The sequence below is a fragment of the Etheostoma spectabile genome, chromosome 5 (assembly GCF_008692095.1).
Source record: "Etheostoma spectabile isolate EspeVRDwgs_2016 chromosome 5, UIUC_Espe_1.0, whole genome shotgun sequence".
NCBI lineage: Eukaryota > Metazoa > Chordata > Actinopteri > Perciformes > Percidae > Etheostoma > Etheostoma spectabile.
The window spans coordinates 25,324,627-25,345,585 of NC_045737.1; the positions used below are offsets into that span (position 1 = coordinate 25,324,627).

The 20,959-nt window shown below is 40.0% G+C and overlaps 1 protein-coding gene and 1 long non-coding RNA gene across 2 annotated transcripts in view; one reads left to right on the forward strand and one right to left on the reverse strand.

Moving 5' to 3' along the window:
* Window positions 1-1,264, forward strand: part of surf4l (surfeit 4, like) — a 6,470-nt gene extending 5,206 nt beyond the window's left edge. The window contains exon 6 of the mRNA XM_032516717.1: window positions 298-1,264. Coding sequence (XP_032372608.1) covers window positions 298-564 — 267 coding nt within the window. The 3' untranslated portion in view covers window positions 565-1,264. The remainder of the gene's footprint in view (window positions 1-297) is intronic.
* Window positions 1-20,959, reverse strand: part of LOC116690018 (uncharacterized) — a 26,076-nt gene that overhangs the window by 2,109 nt on the left and 3,008 nt on the right. The window lies entirely within an intron of this gene.

Below are 20,959 nucleotides of genomic sequence, written 5' to 3' on the forward strand. Positions count from 1 at the left end.
TTAAATTCAAGTCATGATCTTGTTCACAGAAGATCAAACACGACCACGTTTCAGGACTTCAAGGGCTACGTCGTTGATAGTTTTAAAGATTTTCTATTTAATAAAGGTTTGTCCTCAACATTGATTTTATATTGTCCCATTTACAAAAAATTGTGAAGGGGACAATATAACTTAAGTTCGAAGCATCCTTGAACGCATCAAATGTTAGATTTTCTTTCACTAACCTCTCAGCTCAGATCCTGAACTCTTTCAGTTTCTGTGTGAATCCTCATGTTGACGAGCTGATCCTGTGTCCAGATCCTGCAGAACCTGGTGGGTACGGCACTCATTGTGCTGGTGGCGGTGGGCTTTAAGACCAAGCTGGCCGCTCTGACTCTGGTGGTCTGGCTGCTCTGCATCAACTTCACCTTCAACGCCTTCTGGAGCATCCCGTCGTACAAACCCATGCACGACTTCCTCAAGTACGACTTCTTCCAGACCACGTCGGTGATCGGAGGCCTGCTGCTGGTGGTGGCCCTGGGGCCCGGGGGGGTCTCCATGGACGAGAAGAAGAAAGAATGGTGAGGAGGGGGGGAGCAGGAGGGGGGACCTGAAAAAACTGATAAGATACTTTTATTTTGAAAAATGGCCAGAATTCTTACTGTAAAAACTAAAGTGTTAAAATGTTCCCCTACAGCCAATAAGAAAAAAACACCTCTATAATATGAATGTGATCAGATATAAGGGATTTTAAAATCTTTACGTTTTGGACAAACAAGACATTTAAAGTCATCATTTTGGACAGAAAAACAGTTTTAACTATTATATGACATTTTATAGACCAAACAACTCCCCTGCACAGTTAGACAGAAGCACCTGTCTGTCTGCAGGTTAGCTGACCGTTAGGTTACCTCTCATCAAAAGAAGTATTACGGATTATGTGACATCAGCTGATATATCTCCATCATCAGCATTATTAACGATTATTCATTAATGAGCTCATCCTGAAAGACTTTACACAGTGTTTTACAATAGATTGAAATAGATTGCTGTGTACTAAAATAATAATCAGGGAAATTGGAGAAAAAAAACCTTACCATTTTTGTACTATAAAAGTAACCTGCAGATATCTGTATTAAACTGTGTGCCCGCTGGTCTAAAGTCAGTGCGGTGTTCAGTTTGTGTGAAATGGTTCATGCATGATTTATACATCGGACTTCAGATCTGCTCAGAACTTCCTCCTCTCTATGCTATTTATTTCCATTTTCACACTCCTCTTCCTCCCCCTCACTACCCTGGAAATCCAGAGTTCTCGCGAGAGCACAATTTGAATTTGCCCAGCGAGTTACTCTGGCATCAAGTAATGCTGCTCATTACCCAGATCCTTGTAGCCGGGCTGCACCAATCATCAATCGGTGTATCTGATGTAGTCGTTCCAGAGGCGAGCCAATCAGATAACGGCAGTTTAATCTACCAGTTAGCTCCGCTGGTAGCTAAGCGTATGGGGCTCTGGATACGTCACCCTGTGTGTTGTTGTGATTGGTCGTAGTGTTATTCAGTTGTGTGCAGTGAGATTTGCAAATGCCCGCTTGGTGCCGCCCCTCAAGATGGGTGACTTTCATTACTCGATGCCAGACCTTCAATCTTTCGGGTTGGGGTCTGGATTTCCAGGCTACCCCTTCAGTTTTCTGAGTGACCAATCAGAGATTCTCCTCGCGTGTGTTGTATGAATGCTGCTGTCAACGTGTTTATTTTACAGAGAAACGTTTTGACTTGTTTTTAAATCAGCTGAAACATCAGAAATCAGTCAGCGTCCGTCAACAGTCTAAATAATGAAATATTATTTGTGTTGTAATAGCTGGATGTGTCCAGCAGGTGGAGCGGTTTACATACATTTGTACTGTTTTCACTTCTGTTTTTCTTGTTTGTTTTGTCTCTATCTATAAAGTTGTGACAAAGTGAAATAATTTTCTATCATGTGTTTTTGTAGAAGATGTTTAATAAATCAGTCCAGCATTGTGATGCTTTCTGTGATTTGATCATTCCGCTGCATGAGGACAACGGTTTTACACTTCAGTGTTTATATTAAAAGTAACATTTTAAAATGGAAGTGTTCACACAGGAAACTGAAACTATCTGACTCCTTTCACCACGTCAACTGCCACCGCTACGTCGTGTTCTTTTGTTTTTTTAGCTTCACATTCAACAGATGTTTCTGTCTTGAAACCCCAAAAGTTTAATATAAATGTTTTTCCAACCGTTAAACAGAAACCGAATACTTCAGTTCACTAGCTGCTGAAAGGGGCGCACTGGTCACCAGATAATATTCACTTCAACAGAAGCTTGCAGATATGACAACGTTCCAGCATCCATTGTTAACTCTCCTGATGTCCTCCTGTGGTCAATTTGACCCGTTTTCAAAAGGTTCCTATATCAGAAATTTGGGTTTCTTTCAAATTGTCACAAACAAAATAATGTGGATTGTTCCATAAAGCTTTTTTTTTTTACAAGTGAAATAATGTACCAGTTCCTTACTTTCATTAAATGTGGGAGTTTTATTCAATTTTATAGCATTTGAATTTTTGTATTTTTATTATTAAGCCCAGAAAGAAGTGACTAAAACATTGTGGGAAAGTGACAAAAGTGTGAAAAAAGATGACCAAAGCGTTGAAAAAAAAAAAAAAAGTTTTAACTTAATACTTTTAATTTTAACCCAGAAAACCAAAAAGTTGTATGGTCTGCAGGAAGACAACGCAAGGGTTAAAGAATTACAAAATGAACTTGTAAATATTGAAACTGTCCAGCGGGTGGAGCTGTGTACCTGCAGCTGCTATTTATTCAAAAAATAAAAAATCTGTCACACCCACATTAATACCGATATATGATGTTAGACTTAAAACCCATGGCACACTGATCAAACCAAACTAAAATTACCTCAAAATGGAGAGTGAAAAATATATTTACTGCAATGTTGAGACTCTCCTTTTAGACCATGGGTCTCAAACTCGCGGCCCGGGGGCCAATTGCGGCCCGCGGGATGATATTTTGTGGCCCCCTACTTGACATCATAGTTAAGTGTTAGTGCGGCCCGCGCGTTCTGAAACTTTCTGTCACTGCGCATGTCACTTATGGGCTACCGTAGTCTCGTGACAGCGGCGTAACCGTTGTCAAGCTAGCTAAGTACCCTTTGTGGCAAATGCCTGAGGTTTGACAATGTGAGGTCTGTTGTTGTGAAATGCACCAACCATATCAGATCTAGGGGTTTAAAGCACCGGCAGTTCCGCGCCCTTTTTTGAGGAAATAGAGGTTTTTTTTGGAATACTTGATGCGGCCCAGCTAAACCCAGACTCTACTTCCAGCGGCCCCCAAGTAAATAGAGTTTGAGACCCCTGTTTTAGACGTTGTGTTTAAAAGTGTCAAGGCACAATCAGAGAAGGCCCTTAGTTATTAGAAAATATTGTATTTTAAAAGTCATCAGTTTTCTTTTACCAACTCATAATTTGACAATCAACATCTAAAAAAAACGTTTTATGAGGAAACTTGCCTGTTCAGTTCTGTGCTGAAATGTGAAAATGAATTGTCGACCAAGCAGAATTTTGCAGTTGACCGATCATATCTTCACTCCAAGTGGGTGGGCTTTGTTTGGTCGAGTTCATGGTGGGGACTTTAGACAGTATAAGAAATGGACAATGTGACCCTGTTGATTTCAACGGAGATCAGAGAAGGATATGGGTATCAGAAGCACTTTTCCGGTTATGACTGAGCGTGACGACGTAGATGTGACATGAGCAACCTGTCTGAAAGTCTTCCGGTAGCTGTGCCAAGAGAAATCTCAATCATTCTCAATCTGGCAGAGACGGAGAGCGCAGGTATATGTTAGGAGATTGCCTGCGAGCTTATCCTGTTCTATTCAACAGTAAGTTGTGTGGTTTTGACGCAATCGTTGCTACGGAGCCATAACGTGAGATAAAAGGTAATAGAGCCTTTAATACATTGTCGTGTTTTTTTAGAAATAAACAATGGACAATTAAATTCTTTTAATGCTTCAGATGTAAAGTTATTCATTGTCAAAGGGACGTCAAAATGAATGGCAGTAAATGGCATGCTAACGGCAGGTGAGTGCTAGGTAGCATAAAAATGGCGCCATTGGAGCTACTTTTAGTGGCGGCTGGCTCCAGTTGGTGGGGACACAAATCACAAGCTGTTGGCGATACACAACCTAGCTAGCATAGATACGTGCACGTGAATGGCTAGCCAGCTTGTTGGTTCACGATGGCAGCTGTGAGTAAAGTTACAGCTGGTGAGGAGGACAATAGTTTTAAGGACAATGTTGCGAATTTATTATCCACGCCAATTTTAGGATTAACATTTAATGAAAAGTTGACATTAAACAGCAAAGAAAGACCTAGAGCAGAGGTTATGCAGATAACCATGGATATGGATATGGAATTTGACCAAAACAAGGACAGACAGCTATGTGTGTGTGTGTGTGTGTGTGTGTGTGTTATAAACTGAAACTTTACATTCATGACTGACAATATCACAGTAGCCTTATGGACCCCTCTTGACCTACACACCTGTAATCAACTGAGCCAATATTCAAACACGTCTTTATTTTAAACCCACAGCAGCCGGAGAGAGACATTATTACAACCTCCTGCAGAAACTGTTCCCACCTCTACTGGCTGCAAACAACAAAAACAAGCGCCACCCTTAGAAAACATGTAGCACACACATACACTGCAGATACAGCTGCCACTTTGTTGGGAAATCAATAACTCATAATTGCAGTATGTTTTTAAAGTGTGTGTGTGTGTGTGTGTATATATATATATTTATATATGTGTGTGTGTTATCCTTGTGTGTGGTGTTCAGGTGCTGTCCTTGGCAACAGTCTGCAGGTTATTATGGACCTCGACAAAAACGCTCCGGTCACTGTGTGTGTGTGTGTGTGTGTGTGTGTGTGACTTCACTGCTCTGAGGGAATAATGAATGTTTTTATTCTGTTGTTTGACCTTTTATAAAGAACATCAGTCAGTATTTTTACCTGTCGGTACACTTTATGATCTGCTCTACTGCAGTCACACTTTTCATTGATGTCAGCAGCACATTGACTATAATTAATCATTTACCATCATATCTTTTCTTTTACTGACTAACTACCATTTCACTTAAGGTAATGATGCAGTCTGCACACAGTTTTATGTTGCCTCAGTGAAAGAGTCTGGGCCTCTAAATGTATCCAGTTTTTTGAGTATTTTAGTGCAGGACACACTAGAATGATGTGCAGTTATCTAGAAGAAGTAAAGCTATTTATCCTTTTAATATCCTAAATATGAAGCTGTAAGCGACAAAAAGCTGATAACCGATGAATTTCTAAAGTGTTTTACTGAATGGGTCTCACCGGCACTACTGGAATGTCTGAGTTGGGTCCACATGAGTACCGCACTTCCTGTGGTAAGTAGGTACGCACCAGACTGTTCAAATAATGGATAAAGCCTCGAGGCCTAGAAGTCTATGGGATAATTAGCCTACTTTTAACTTGATTTGCTTCAAAGCACGGCCCACTTTCTGGGGGCCTTTTTCTAAACAGTTTTTCTTCCCGTTCTCACCTCGTGACGAAAGAAAGCTGTGCGAGATTGTTACAAATCTCAAGGACCTGGGATTAAACACCTCACTGTGCATGTGGATCCATGACTTCCTGACAGGCAGACCCCAGGTGGTGAGGGTGGGCAGCCACACCTCTTACAGCCTCATCCTCAACACCATGCGTGTATTGAGTCCCCTGCTGTACTCCCTGTACACACTCAACTGTGTAGCCACTTTTGACCCCAACACCATCATCATGTTTGCTGATGAGACAGCTGTGGTGGGCCTGATCACAAACAACAATGAAAAGGCGGACCTGGAAGAAGTAGAGGGCCTGACCTGCTGGCGTCAGGACAACAACCTACCCATGAATGTCACCAAGGCTAAAGAGATGATGAGTATGATGAGAGTAGGGATGGAAAGACCCACGTCACCCTTAATATCATCGGGTGCTCAGTCCACATCACTAAGGGTCTGACCTGGGCACTGCATTGTAATTTCCCCTTGCGGGGATTAATAAAGTATACATTATTAATTATTATTATTATTATTATTATTATTATTATACAGACTCAGTGGTGAGAAAGGCAGAGCAGAACCTGTTTCAGTTCTGACGCCTGAGGAAATTCCAGGTTTCCCCCTCAAATCCTCAGATTTCTACTCCCGCATCATTGAGAACGTCCAGAGGGAACATTACTACACGGTATGGGAACGGCATCCAACAGACCGCAAGGCCCTGCAGAGAGTGGTTTGTTTGGCTGAACAATAGGCGGGGCCCTACTCGGCCTAAAGGATATTTACACCCGCCCCTGCATAAAATAGGCTAAGAGAATAATTAAAGATCCAAACCACTCGGGTAACTCTGCCTTTTGTCCCTGTCGAGGTACCAGGTACACCAGACCAGCACTTCCTGAGAGGCTGGTCTGGTGAAGCTTCTATCATCAGCCCGCTATCCTAAATGAGGACACTGCTGCTTTGGGATGACAAGTTAAAGGAGCTGATGGGATAACGTTTCACTGGAATTGTACCTCGGACAATTTTATCAAATAAAATTGATTGATTGATTGATAACACTGCATCCAGCAAAATATGCTGTAGCTCCTCCCAGTGACACATTTAGCAATCCATCAACCTGACTAAAGACTAACCATTAATGCGTCTTAAAGAAAGGAAACACTTTGATGACTTGTGAGCAGCCCAGACTCGCAGCTCTGTCACTAGAGGGAGCTCAAGTTACTTTAGTTACAAATAAAACTGTCTTTCTGCATTAAACATTCAATCTGGAGTTTAAAAACAAACGACATTGATGCTGAAAAACAGGTTCTGATGCCGCTTAAAATAAAAATGACTGAGAAGCATGAAACACAAAAATATTTAACTGAAATGAGTGTGACACGGTAATTTTTTTTACTTACAAAGCCATTTTCTTTGGAGTTATGTTTTTTTATTCGGATGTTTTTCTGTCAAGGTTTGACCTTTTTCTTCCCTTATATATTATGTCAGGTGTAGTTCTCGGTCTCTGTGTGGAGGAGTTCATATGTTAAACAGTTTATTTTCCTCACTCTCTCTGGACAAAGGTCCTGGAGAATAAGTCACATTATATCATCATTTATCCGTTTTCTCTGATGATTGTGTTGTTTTGGTTTCTGATGATTGTGTTGTTTTGGTTTCTGATGATTGTGTTGTGATCTGCCAGCAGCATTACACTCAGCATTGCAACGAAGTCACTGATTTATAATCAAGCTGCTGTTTTCTGTTTATGGACTAAATTAATCAGCGACTTTTAAATAAACTCAAATATCATAAAAGCAGGTGAAAACAGATTTGACATTAAAGAGAAAGAAAATTATTCAGGGACGGTGCTTTAATTCATCTTAATTACTCACTCTTTCATCTCTTCTTTGTTTCTTTTGTCTGAGGTTTAAAAGCTTCTAGCTTCCAAACAGGAAATATTTGTTTATCAATTCACCATTTCAGCTGCTCCAGGATCAGTTTATTCTGACATGTATTCTGTCAACAAGCTTTCCATCCTCCCTTCCTTTCCTCTCTCTTTCCTTCCTCGATTTTTTATGTCTTGTGTGTGTGTGTGTGTGTGTGTGTGTGTGTGTGTGTGTGTGTGTGTGTGTGTGTGTGTGTGTGTGTGTGTGTGTGTGTGTGTGTATTTCCCAGCAGCCTTTGTGTTTATTGTGTCAGATACAGTGACGATGGAGTTTAGTGTTGATTTACTGTTTTCACCTCCATCCTTCTGTAACACAAACTGCTCTGTCCCAGGTCCGTACTAACGCTCTATCTGTACACACTGTCAGGGTATCTTAATAAGTTACTTTTTAACCAAATTGAAAGCTAATTTTTCCATTGCAGATAAGTATATAATTATAAAGGACAGTGTATATATATATATATATACACACACATACATACATACATATAAGTGGTGTCGTGCAGAGGTAGGTTTAGGAATATGCTTAATGTGAGTTTGGTTAACCTACATTTTGCCAATAGATAAGTGCAAGTTTACAGTAAAAAGGTTCCATGGGTTTAAATAGTTGTAACATCAGTAATGTGGAGGCGGAAGAGCTATACTCATTTTGACACAAATAAATTTAAAGATGGATAAATGAAATTAGATTTTTTTTTTACGTTTGTGGAAATAAAAACCCTATATTTTAGCCTACTTAAGGACTTTTAGGGCTTAATATTTATGTAATTGATCTGAACTATTTACGGACCTGCAGACACCCTGAGTATGTACTGTACACTCACCTTTAGACGGTTGTGCAGTTCATATGCAAGAAAGAATAACAAATCTACGTATTTGAGCATTTTGTACCAATAAGAAATGACGCAACAAGTGCACCGATGGATGTCAATCTAATAATAACTTCACAAATAAAAGCAATATTTTTGTATAATGTTATATCACAATATGTATATAGTATATTTGTCTCATCTTTCTGGAAATCAAATACATTTTCCCATAAGTATTTTTATTGAAACATTTTCTAAATCCTGAAGTGACACAATCAATTTTCTCTGAAATAAATATAAATATTTATACTATTGCACACTTACATACCTGTTTCTTATTCTTTCTAATTTATTTTTCATAATTTATCTATGTTTAGGTACATATTTTTATTCTTGAATGGGAATTTGTTTTATTTTAACTCGGTAAAGGGTTTCCAAAAACAGCTATGTCCACCCACGAAACATAACAAGTTAATAAATCAAATAACTGGACAGGAATGTTGTTTTAGGTCATTGAATTCTAGACAAGTCAATACTTAATCACATTAATACAAAAATCATAACATCTAAATATAATTGGTATAATTGCAATAATTCAACAGAGATATTAAACGGTTTGACCATATTTGTGATTAAATTTAAAAATCATCATATCTCCCTCTAACCTTCTGCAGCTTCTCAGCTACCTCGGTGCATTGCATTGTGGGAAAATAAAATCCCATCAGCAGAACACTCATAAATCTGGGACATCAGTCTGAAAACAAACTGTTTTTATTACACTCTTATTTTTCCACGTTAGATTCAGTGTTAGAAACTGTGCTGTGAGCTGAATATTAGCCGGTAATACGTAGCCGAGCCCGAGATTGATCAAAATGGGATTAAAAAAGAAGTCGTGGCTTTCTTATGAGCTCGCTTCAGTCGTGTTGGCACAACTCCTAAAATTGTTCCTAATCCTGAATACGTTAAGAGTCTTTGATTTTCTGTTTATTGTTGAGTATAGATAATTAATAGGAACTCCACTGTTAGGACGTAGAATGTGTATTTAATAAAGATGTTGTTTATCTATTGTTACAGAGGTAAATGTGACAATTGTTAATCATATTGATTTTAGAAAATATCATGGAATACATACACGCACATCCCAAACAACAAAGTGTGCAGACAGAAAGCTACAAATATAACAAACCATACTAAACTTAACTGTACTGAATCACAGCTTCACTGTAGCATGGCAAAAGAAAGTAGTCCCCCATACTCTCCCACCCAGAACCATTCAACACAGCAGGACATACACTTCACCCTAAAACTTAAAAAAATACACAATAAAATGTATTATTTTGAAGATTGTAACTGGTTGTGTTGTATTTGCCAGTGCTATATACACACAGAAATACATGATGAGTTTGAATGTATTTGATAGTAATTGTTTCCTATTTTATGAATTCTTTTTATGCTTTTAGATATAAAAGCCACATATTTTCTCTCATCTTGTTGTAAATATATTCTGAGTGTCTCTGACCTCCACGTCTTTGTACTGAGAGAGATAATCATGATATTATTGGATGTGAGCAGCTCCATTAGACACTGATCACTCTCTGACAGCTCCATTGATCTGTGGAGGTGTCTGATTGATTCTGCTGCAACAGGCAACGTGATGATGAAATTGGACAACCGATGCTCCCACTGATCCTCACAAATTATATTGAAAGGCTGAGTGAGACGAAGCAAGGCATGCTGGGTAGAAAGCGGAGACCCATTGAGGAGCAAGTAGAGCAGTCAGTGCTCCTCGAGCTCCCTCTACCTCCCCCACAAAGACTTAACTTTAGCTAAATCTGACGTTATCTTTTAACAGCAATCAGCTACAGTAGAAGTACACAGCAGAATCTAGTATTAATATACATGATACATACAGTATATAGATCTGTCCATAATGCTCAGCTGTGACGTCAGTGATGCAGCAACTGTACTTTCTACTTCTACTCCACTTATGTAAACTTCCTTTACCGAGCTTATTACGTCTTTGACTGAAGTTGAAGCTCTGAGTACTTCTTCCTCCTCTGAATAAAGTAGAGGATGTTTAAAGGGTTAGCACTAGATTTTAGAGTTTAGAGGAGAATCCGGTTTTGAGCTGAATAATTTAGTCATATACATGAAAACAGAGTGTGATCAGACAGGAAACCGCTGCAGGTGTCGCTGTTCTCATATGTAGAACTCACACAGGAACAAAAGTCATACTGTTATGTGGGGGGGGGGGGGGGGAGTCATGGGAAGTAGTGGTTGACCTTTGACTCCTGCTGGTGTTCCGGTGAGTTACCTGATGATGGCACAGGTGGTGGGTCGGACTGAGTCGCAGAATCGCAGAAACATCACACACACCACACACACACACACACACACACACACACACACACACACACACACACACACACACACGCACACACAACTGTTATCTGAGTGTGTATCAGATAAGGTAGAGCTCTTTATCCATCACCATGTAGCGTAGCAGCTAATTCGAGCTAATGATGACATCACACGGGTCACTTTCTAACAGCTGCTGCAGGAAGTACTCAGATTCTTTACTTTAGTAAAAGTACCACTTGTAAGTGTGCTCCCTTACAAGTCATGCATTAAAGTAAAAGGAAGTACAGTAAGAATTAACAGCTCTATACAGTAAGGTACAGAAGTTTTGTCAGCTTCATGCAGTGAAAGTACGTGTTGCGCAGTAAAAGTACATGTAGTGCAGTAAAACGTCTCTGTCTGTGAGTGATGTCTACGGGTATCACAATGTTCCAAAATCATGTTCCCTGCTGCATGCCACCAACTGGTAAGCTACGCTGCGTCGGTTGTTGTTTTTTTCATCGGATGTGCACATGTGGGCAGGGGTGGAGAGACAAATGAATACTGTGGGAATCATTAATCCTGTTTTTTATTTTGATAGTCAAAATCAAAAGCTCTTTTTGCTTAATTTTTGATTAAAAAATTGAAATTGTGATACCCCTATAGTGATGTCAGATTTTATGTGATATTATTAGATTATTAGTACTGAGGCATCAATGTCAGAGCAGCATGTTGCTGTTCTAGCTGTTTCATGTGGAGTTACTTTTGACTACTGGTCCTTTTGCTAAGACAGTTTGCTAGTTTGGTCCACTGGTTCCCAACCTAGGGGTCGGGCCCACCAAAGCGTCACCAGATAATTCTGAGGGGTCGTCAGATGATTAATGGGAGAGAAGAAGAAACTAAGTTCTGATACACAAATCTGTTTTCTGAATGATGTGATCTTCCCAATTTGCTCATGTCGAACTACAATACTGAAGAATTACCATGTTGCAACAAAAATATTAAACGCATCCCAGACTACTGTGAAACAAAGCAGCATGCAAGACTATGTTGTTTTTAAAATTCAGATAACTGTGAACGAAAAGCATCACAGCAGTCCAATGCTGGAGAACAGCACAGAGACTGTTTCACACAACAGACAGTAGATATTTAAAGGCCGTCACCTAATAACCAAACTGATCACGAGACATGGTCATGATCTGGGTTCACCATGCTAATCACCATGCCAACAGTTTCCACGGTATGACCAGAACAGACCAGTCCAAGCTCAGGAAGTTTCTCTTGATTTCTAATCTGAAGTCAGGAGAACTTTAACAATAACTGAACCGCTTACTGATTGTTGAACAGCAAAGAGGGACCTCCAAATAATCATACGAGTTCATGTTTAATCTAAAGATACATGACAAATATGTTTGTTCAAATAGAACATGGATCAAAATTAGAAACAAACTGAAGACGTCAACTTGAGTGAGTTGTAAACATTCATAAGTGATGAATGACTTTAACGATGAGTCGAACAGCAAAAGGTCAATCAACCAAACTTTAATTCTTTAAAAAAACTGGTTTGATTTTTGTAAGCTGTTTTGGAAATATGTGAAAGGAAACATTTTATCACTGAACATTTCTCTGTCTGTCTGTCTCAGTGTCTCTCGCCCCCCCCCCCATGACTCTCTCTATTTAGTACTGGTCTTCTTCCAGATGAACAGGTCTCTGTTTTGTCTCATTGTTTCCGGCTCACTGAAGAGATTGAATATCGACCGCCGCTGACCCAGGACCAGCCTGCTCCGCCCACCTATAGAGGAGATGCGACCATGTTGGAGGTCCTGGGCTCTGTCATCAGCTGACTCTAACACTATTTGTAGTCGCTATGCTACAAGCCAAATTTACCATGCGGTACAAAGAAGACTGAATTGTAACACTTTCCACCTACAGAAGAGTTGGGAGGCGCTCAGATATCTGCAGGTTTTTTTTTTAATCGTGTTCGCTGTATGCACTGAAGTATGTTTGAGACTGTACTCCTTCAAATGTTTGTAGTTTATGACAGAGTGAATGTTTTTGTCACTTGTGTGCTCGGTTGTTTTATCTTAGGCGGATGTTTGCATCTGTGATCTGATTTAATGTGTTTTATTGGTGCAGCGGACCATTTTCTCCTCTGAGACACAATAACCTTACATAGACGACATCTTTCAGAGCTTTGGGGAGCACAAATCTAATTTCACCTCCAATTGTGATGTGTGATTAATGTGTGAATGTGCAAGGAGTCAGTAACTGTCAAGCTTTATTAAAGTGTATTTTTCTGCTCCCTGCTTCTGGTCTTGGTTCCTGGAGCTCGTCGTGCAGCTGAATCACTCATCGCAGTGATGATAATAAAAGCTTGACTGCATTCATCCACCTGCTGCTGAGACACCGACACAAGGCCAGAGAGAGTCGGGAGTAATGCTTTTAATTTTCTAATTTTCTTTATCTGGATCTAAATGTATCTCTGTGTGTGTGTGTGTGGGTGTGTGCGCGTATGTGTGCGCGTGCTTGCGTGCGTGCGTACATGTGTGCGTGCGCGCATTTGTGCCTGCGTGCATGCATGTTTTCTTGTGTCTGTCTATGTGTGTGTGTGTGCGTGTTTGTGTGTGTTCCTAAATGAAGAGCTCAATCAGGAGTCATTATTAGTGATGAACAATTGTGTACAAGGCCAATGGAGTCAGCCTTGTGATGCACACTGCTCCTTTTAGTTCACACACACACACACACACACACACACGCACACGCACACACACACGCACTTAGGTTGTCCTGTCCTTCAGAGTCACTTTACTTCATGATGGAGAGCAAACTGTCGGCAGCTCCCAATACTAATAGCAAACCTCGATACGTCTCCACAACTCTCCCTCTCTCCCTCTCTCTCTCTTTAATGACAGTTGGCAAACTTCTTTCATCTCTTCTTTGTTTCCATTGTCAGAGGTTTAAAAGCTTCTTGCTTCCAAACATAAATATTTGTTTGTTATTTCACCATTTCGTCTACTTCAGAATCAATTTATTCTGACCTGTATTCTGTCAACAAATAAGAAATGGAGGGAATCTTTCCTTCCTCACTTCTTTCCTCCCTTTTCTGAACTATTTCCGGACTCCCCCCCTCCCTTTCCTCCATCTTTTCATCCTCCATTCCATTTTCATCTCTACTTCTTTCCTCTCTCTTTCCTTCCTCACTTTTTTCCTTCTTGTCTCCATCTTTCTTGTGTGTGTGTGTGTGTGTGTGTGTGTGTGTGTGTGTGTGTGTGTGTGTGTGTGTGTGTGTGTGTGTGTGTGTGTGTGTGTGTGTGTGTGTGTGTGTAATTGGTATCTAGTTTCTACCCACTGAGTGTCTAACTGCTTTATAATGTCAGTCTGTCAGTCAGAGAGTCAGTGAGGAGGAGAGGGGAAGAGAGGAGTTCAAGTGAAAAGTTTAATTTAATGTCAGCAGCAGAGGAAGGGGGCACTATGGTTGAAACGTCTTGACCAGAGTAGTTAGTTGCAGTCCAGTTGAAAAAAAGGCACCAATAATTTAGTCATTCTTTGAACCTTACAACATGTAGTTGGGCTGAAAGATAAAAATCTGAATTGTATGTAAATGTGCTCAAAATGTAATGGTACCTGCCCAATAGATTTCTTGTTTCACTGATTATTGTAACCTGATGTTGGCACTAATGAAAAGGCCAAGGGTCACTGAAAATATTAGGACTCATGGGGGACATTTCAGCAACAATCTTAATTTAAAAAGTAATTTGCAGAGTAGTCTGACTGAACAACCTCTACATCATCAGGCCGCACTGCCAGTGGAGCAAAAAATCTGAAACGCTGCAGCATGCTTTAAATGTGATTCGTAGTAAATGGGCTAACAATTACAAACACACCAGAAATATCCTTTAGAGGTAGACTTTGTTTGCTCTTATCCAGAGTTTTCAAATGGAAACGCCCACTCAGCCATAGCAATGATAGTGATGTAGGTTACCACAGTAAGTTAATTATTTATAATATGAACGCTAGCACTAGCTGAGTCAACGTTAGCTGTGCTAAGTTTGGAAATACTATTTCTTTTAACAAACTAATAATCACAGATCTGCTTTTTGCTCTGATGCAGACTGTGGTAACAGTCATGGCTGCACAGGTTGACCAGCTCCCAACATTCATCCTGTGGTCATTTCACTTTATCGTCTTGTGTTTAACATTAATTACATACAGTAACAATTACATTTGCATTTTCTGAAGAAAATGTGTGTGAGAACTGTGGGAGGCGCAACAGCATTTGAAAAAAATATATTTTAGTGCAACCTACAGATGACGGATCAAATTCCGTGAAATTTGTTCAGCATTTCATCATTTGTACACCTTTGCTGAATTGGTATATTAAAGAAATACGGCAGTTAATAACGCCTTGCACATTCTTATGGAAAAGTTGTTTACATTTCATTTTATTAAAGTCAACATGTGTTTGCATGTGACTGTATTGCCCCCTACGGGTAGAACTGTATGACATGTTACACATTTGTGGAATGTGGCATTACCAAATGTGGTTGCAGTCCAATTTAGCATTGAAGAGTTATGATCTGTTAAGTACACCAGCCTCTAAAAGTATAATAACCAATTACAGACAAAGGGCAGGAAAGTTAGCTGTGCTAAGTAATGCAAAGCTAAGAAATGTAACTTTACTGCTAACCAGCAAACTCTGAACCAGAACCGCTGTCTCAATTGTTAGTTAGTTTGTGTTTAGGGGTGTGTACTCCAAATCCACGTTGTGTCTTGAATTTTGATTTTATGGTCATGATTCGATTCGATATAGTGACAGCAATGCCACATTAAGAGCCATTGGATAGCAGAATGGTACTTTACAACAACAGATTGAGGTTTTTTCTAATTTAATAAAGTCCAAATGAAAGCACCGTTAGTTTACAGAGTTGCAATGCACCATGAAGTCCCATTGGAACTCACATGCTTCAACTTAATGTTTGTTTACACAACTCACTCACAGGGAAGGCAAAGTGTTGCTAACCCGGTGACTTCAGGGAAGCAAGGGGACTTTCTGTTGTTTCTCTGTCATCTTAGACTAGCAGTAGCCTAACCATGGTGTCTGAAAAAGAGGGCAAATGCTAGATTGGATCCGCTAGACGCGTCAATGTCACAGGCCGTGGTCCACCTTATTTTTGCCTTATTCTGCCTCTGATTGGTTCACCCTGTTATTCTTACGAATTCCCACTCCTCATGCCTAAACCTAACTATGTTGACACGTTTAGCAGATCTAACATTTACCCTGAAAAAGTCAAGCTGCAGGCTACCGGTAAGCTAGTGTTACTCTGTGTCTTAAGCTGTTGGTAAGCTACGCTGTGTCTGTTGTTTTTTCTTTGGACATGTGCAAGTAGGCGGATGTGGAGAGAGAAGAAATAATTGGGGAATTCACCCATCATGCTTTCAGTCAACAATCAAAATCGTGACACCCCTAATGTGTAATTGGTGACTTTCGCATCTTCTCCAAACTGGGGGGCGTGCAAACTAAGTTACTGTACTTTGCTGAAGCAACATCATCTTCCAGAAACCTACTTCAGGTCATGTAGGAAAACATTTTTAGAAGGACTTGGCACTAAAACATACGTACTTCGACCAAAATGTGAATGTATGGATTTAAATACATAAGGAACCAGGAAGCTACAGAATAATAAATGATAATAAAGTAATAAAACCCCCAAAATAATAATAATGGACTCCACTTTAACTTGCGCTGACAGACTGTGAATTCCTCTGCTTCCATTCACGATCAGCAGTTAAGCAGAACGACCTGCAGCTAGTTTGTAACTCAGTAAATAGTGACCGTGACACTTTAGTGACAGTTTTAAAGATTTCACATCTGCAGTTTGCACATCTTCTATAGGAGGTTTTACTAATCTTATTTGGATGCTTTTTGTGTAAGCAATGAGCGCTAAGTGGCTGTGCAAAACACACACACACACACACATTCACACATTCACACACACACACACACACTGAGTTTATAATGATGACAGGCTGACAGCTCAGTGTCGCCAATGATTTCCTGCCATTATCCTGTCTCAGTGTCAACACACACACACACACACACACACACACACACACACACACACACACACAGATAGAGGCTTTGTGGTCTGCAGCTGTTATTTGTGATTTATTTCCCAGTTTGTCCATCAACATGTTCACTGTCATTTTGAGACAGTTAATCTCTTCAGCCTGAACACATGAACAGATCAACACATTTCCTGAATAAAACCTGTCTGTGGAGTTCTTCACAGGTTTCTCAGGAGACGTTTTTAAGGAATAACCGTTTTTAAAAAGGTACCTAGCAGCATTTTTGACCAATATTCACACTGTGGAGCAATGCCCTGACAAATGCAGTGAAGAACAAGACTGCGAACAAGCAAGTAAACCCACAACAGTGAAAGTGCCATTTGAGATCTTTAATGTTTAGTATGTAGTGTTGTTATATTATGTTGAGTGCAGGTACAGAGAGGGGGGAAATGTGTTGAGGGTGGAGATGATAACTGAGAGGCCAGAGGAAAAAACTTGAGTGCTGAGACAGTGAAGCAGGGATGAAGCAAGGTGCCTTATTTTATTATTAGATGCTACATTGATGTCCCAATTGGTTAGCGACGCCGTCCCGTGGACGGGACGTTTTCTCCACTGAAGCAAAGCTGTTTTCTCCACTTATACACGTTTTCATAAATTGCCAGCATTAAATCTTTATCAACACGCTCATGCAGCACACCATTTGAAAGCTTAAAGTCTGGTGATTCCAACCACACATATGATGATTTATAGCAGTTAAACAACTGTTATAAAGTTAAAGACAATAAAGATAAACAGAAAAATTCTGCACTGCTAGTGTCTAAAGGGGAGTGTGCATCCATACCTTTTTCCTCACGTCTTCATTCACAACGGTGAAGGATCTCAAAAAACTTTTTTTTTCTATATCGCCAACAATCCAAGGAATTAGAATATCCAAGCCATTTTATCCAAAACGAGCTGGTCCCCTCACAATCTTGTAGTTTCTGGCTGAGTTTTAACTGAAAGAAAGCTAAACAGTTCATCATTTCTGGGTTTTAATAACTTCTCTCTTCTCCCCCGCGTCTGCCACACTGTTACTGAGTACACTGGTAGATTCTCTGACGTTTAAGCATTCAATTGACAGGTGATATAAGCAAATCCCTCTAGTGTGGCCCTGATAGAAGCCAATCATGTTGCAGAGTTCAGGGAGGACCAGGGTGGGAAAGATTGACATCTGTTCCTTCCAGTTAAAACTAGACGTCACAAAACCGGCCTACCTGTTTAGCCAATAAGAAGACCAATCGATTGATACCTAACTTGACCAGAAAACTTTAACCCTGTGATGGCTGCAGCTGTGTCAAAGCAAAAATAGGGCCTTCTTATTGCATTTCACCATTTCATCAGTTTATAATTACTTCTTTCTATAAATTTGTGTTTATAGTTATTTCAAGTATGTGTGTGATTGATGTGGATGTGTTTTTGTATTTGAGAATATTTGTATTTTGCATTTTTTTGTCTTTTTTCTCAAAGGAAATAAGAAAAACGCACAGACATTTTTGTAAAAATAACTTCATAAAACATCCCTTGTCTGAGTGTTTTTCGGCTGGATTTTTTCTGTTTTAAGTTGAGGCATGTGGCTATGGTACTAGTTTTGTGTGTAGCCCTTCTGATATGCTTACAGACGTGTGTTTTTTTAAATCATTTTACAGATGCTTTACTTGGACAGAAATATAAATTCTCTGTTCTAACCTCTTTAGCTCTTTGTCAGCAAGGCCTAGAATCACACTGACACTTGGAACAAAAAATTGAGAGTGCTAACTTCCCAATGACCTCAGGCACATCCCAGAGGTAAAACATTTAGGCGAGGAAAGCATGTATTTTCAAGTGTCTCTGTAATAAACTTGGCATTAAAAAAAAGTATAACCTAATGTTAGTTTTGTGTGCTTAAGTTTGCCTTCACAACCAAGACGACTGAAGAAGAGAGAGAACGAGCTCAAAGAAGCAGCTAAGAGATCTGCAACTTTTCAGATCTGGATTAAAACTGCCAGCAGGCCAGCTGTGAGAGAAGCATCTGATAATGTCAAGCAACCATCCTACATTATTCATATAATGTAAAGTTGGCCTATTTTATCATAAGCTTTTTCATTAAGTTGGAGTAGACTACTCACTCATTAAAACAAATGTTTCATTTAATAATAAATACACAGTAGTCCTAATTTGTGTCTGTGCCGTGTACAACATTGTGAATTAGTTATTATTTTATGTATATCAAAATACTTTTACTAGCTGTAGTCATGTTTTCAATTGTACTTTATAATATATACAGTATATTCACACACGCATAAATATTATTTATGGTGCCAAATCATAACATTAGTTATCTCAACCATGAATCATTAAGTGCAGCCACAGTCTAAAGGTCCACTGGCAGTACTAGTGTCAGTGTTCAGTTTGTTAGCAGTGAAAAGTACAGTATGTGTATGTAACTGTATGAGTTACTTTAGTCAGGTTCTAACTCTGTTCAAGATGAGGCCTACCACAAGTCTCCAGACCAGAGAGGGAGAGCATGCAGAACATCATTCAACAAATGTCTACATTATGAGTGTGGTGAGTGTTCCTATAAAAGGGCCATGTCAGTAAAGCGTTCCAAAGAAAAAGATAGATGCTGCAGCCAATAGTATTTGTAACTTAAAGTTACATTATACTGTAGAACTTATTTAGAAATAGAATGTTTCCTTTGTAAAAATCTCCATCTTTGAAGGCTGAACGGGTTGGGGTTGGGGTTTGGGGGGTTGGGGTATAAAACTGTATTGATAAGAATGATTGAAGGTCTTTCGGACCAATCACAGCTCTGTTTTTTAGATATGATGCTGTTGATTAACTAAAATTGTGTTGAAACCATCTTCATTACTTCTGTAGACTGTGGTCACAGTCATAGCTGTCGTCAGGTTTACCTGCTCCATTCCAACATTTATCTTGTGGTAATTTCACTTTGTTGTCTACTTGTTCAACATTATTAAGAATAAAAACCAACACCAGTGAGAGGTCAGTAAACACAACACTTGACATGAGACAGACAGACTGTGGAGAAGAGAACCAGAGGACTCAATGAGATGTCATACTGTTCCTGTAATACACTGCCATATTAGACCGAAGCTGTGCAGATATCTGAAGCATGCTCAGCTCACCATTAAGTGCCAGCAGCAGGTTTTATGAAAAAGGTGTAATTCACTTGTTCTGAGTGTTTCCTGTAAAAGCGAGAGCTGTCAGGTTACAACCTGCTGCTCAAATGAAGCACAAAGAATTCATTCACATTCACATTCAGAGAGAAATCAGCGACAAAATGATCCCCCTTCAGGCTGACAAGTACCCCTGTGGTTCACACAGACACACACAGACACACACACACACACACACAGACACACACACACACACACCACAAACACCACACACACACACACACACACACACACACACACACACACACACACACACACACACACACACACACACACACACACAAAGGTAACCTCCCCTCTCTGTGCAGCATTAAAAGGCAGCTGTCATTAAGGCCCCACTCTGTGGTGTGTAGTGTGTGTGTGTGTGTGTGTGTGTGTGTGTGTGTGTGTGTGCGTGCGTGTGCGTGCCCGCTGCCATTAGGCGCCCACCGCAGTGAGACTCCGGTCCACTCTGGCCCAAGGCATGCTGGGAAAATCTCCAGCTTCCCTGCCAGTCTGAGCCCAGAGCCAGAGAGCTAAATGACAGGGTTGACTCCTCCTGGACGCCCCGCACCGCTATTCCAACGCTCCCTCCAACCTCCACTGCTACCCTACAATTAACACACTGCTGAGAGGAGAGGAGTGCAGAGCAGATCAGAGGAGAGGAGAGAAGATGATGTATATTAAGTATTTTAAGTATACGCAGTATACTTACACACTTATACACAGTATATACGGCAAAAAACTAAGTGTTTAAACACTGACAGCATCAAACTAAAGGACCATAGGTGATGTGTATGTGATTTATTTTATTGTATGTGTAACTTGTGTGTACTCTGTGTATGCCTAGTATGAACATGTTATGTATTCTGTATGTACATGTCTTGTACCTGGAAGGTCAGTGTTCTTGCAGACTTCTTCTCTGCTCTAATTGGTAAATTATCCAATCAAACATAAGCGCTTGTCCACCAATTAGCTGCTAATTGACCTGAGAGCCAGAGAGAGTCGAATATATTGTGTGTGTGTGTGTGTGTGTGTGTGTGTGT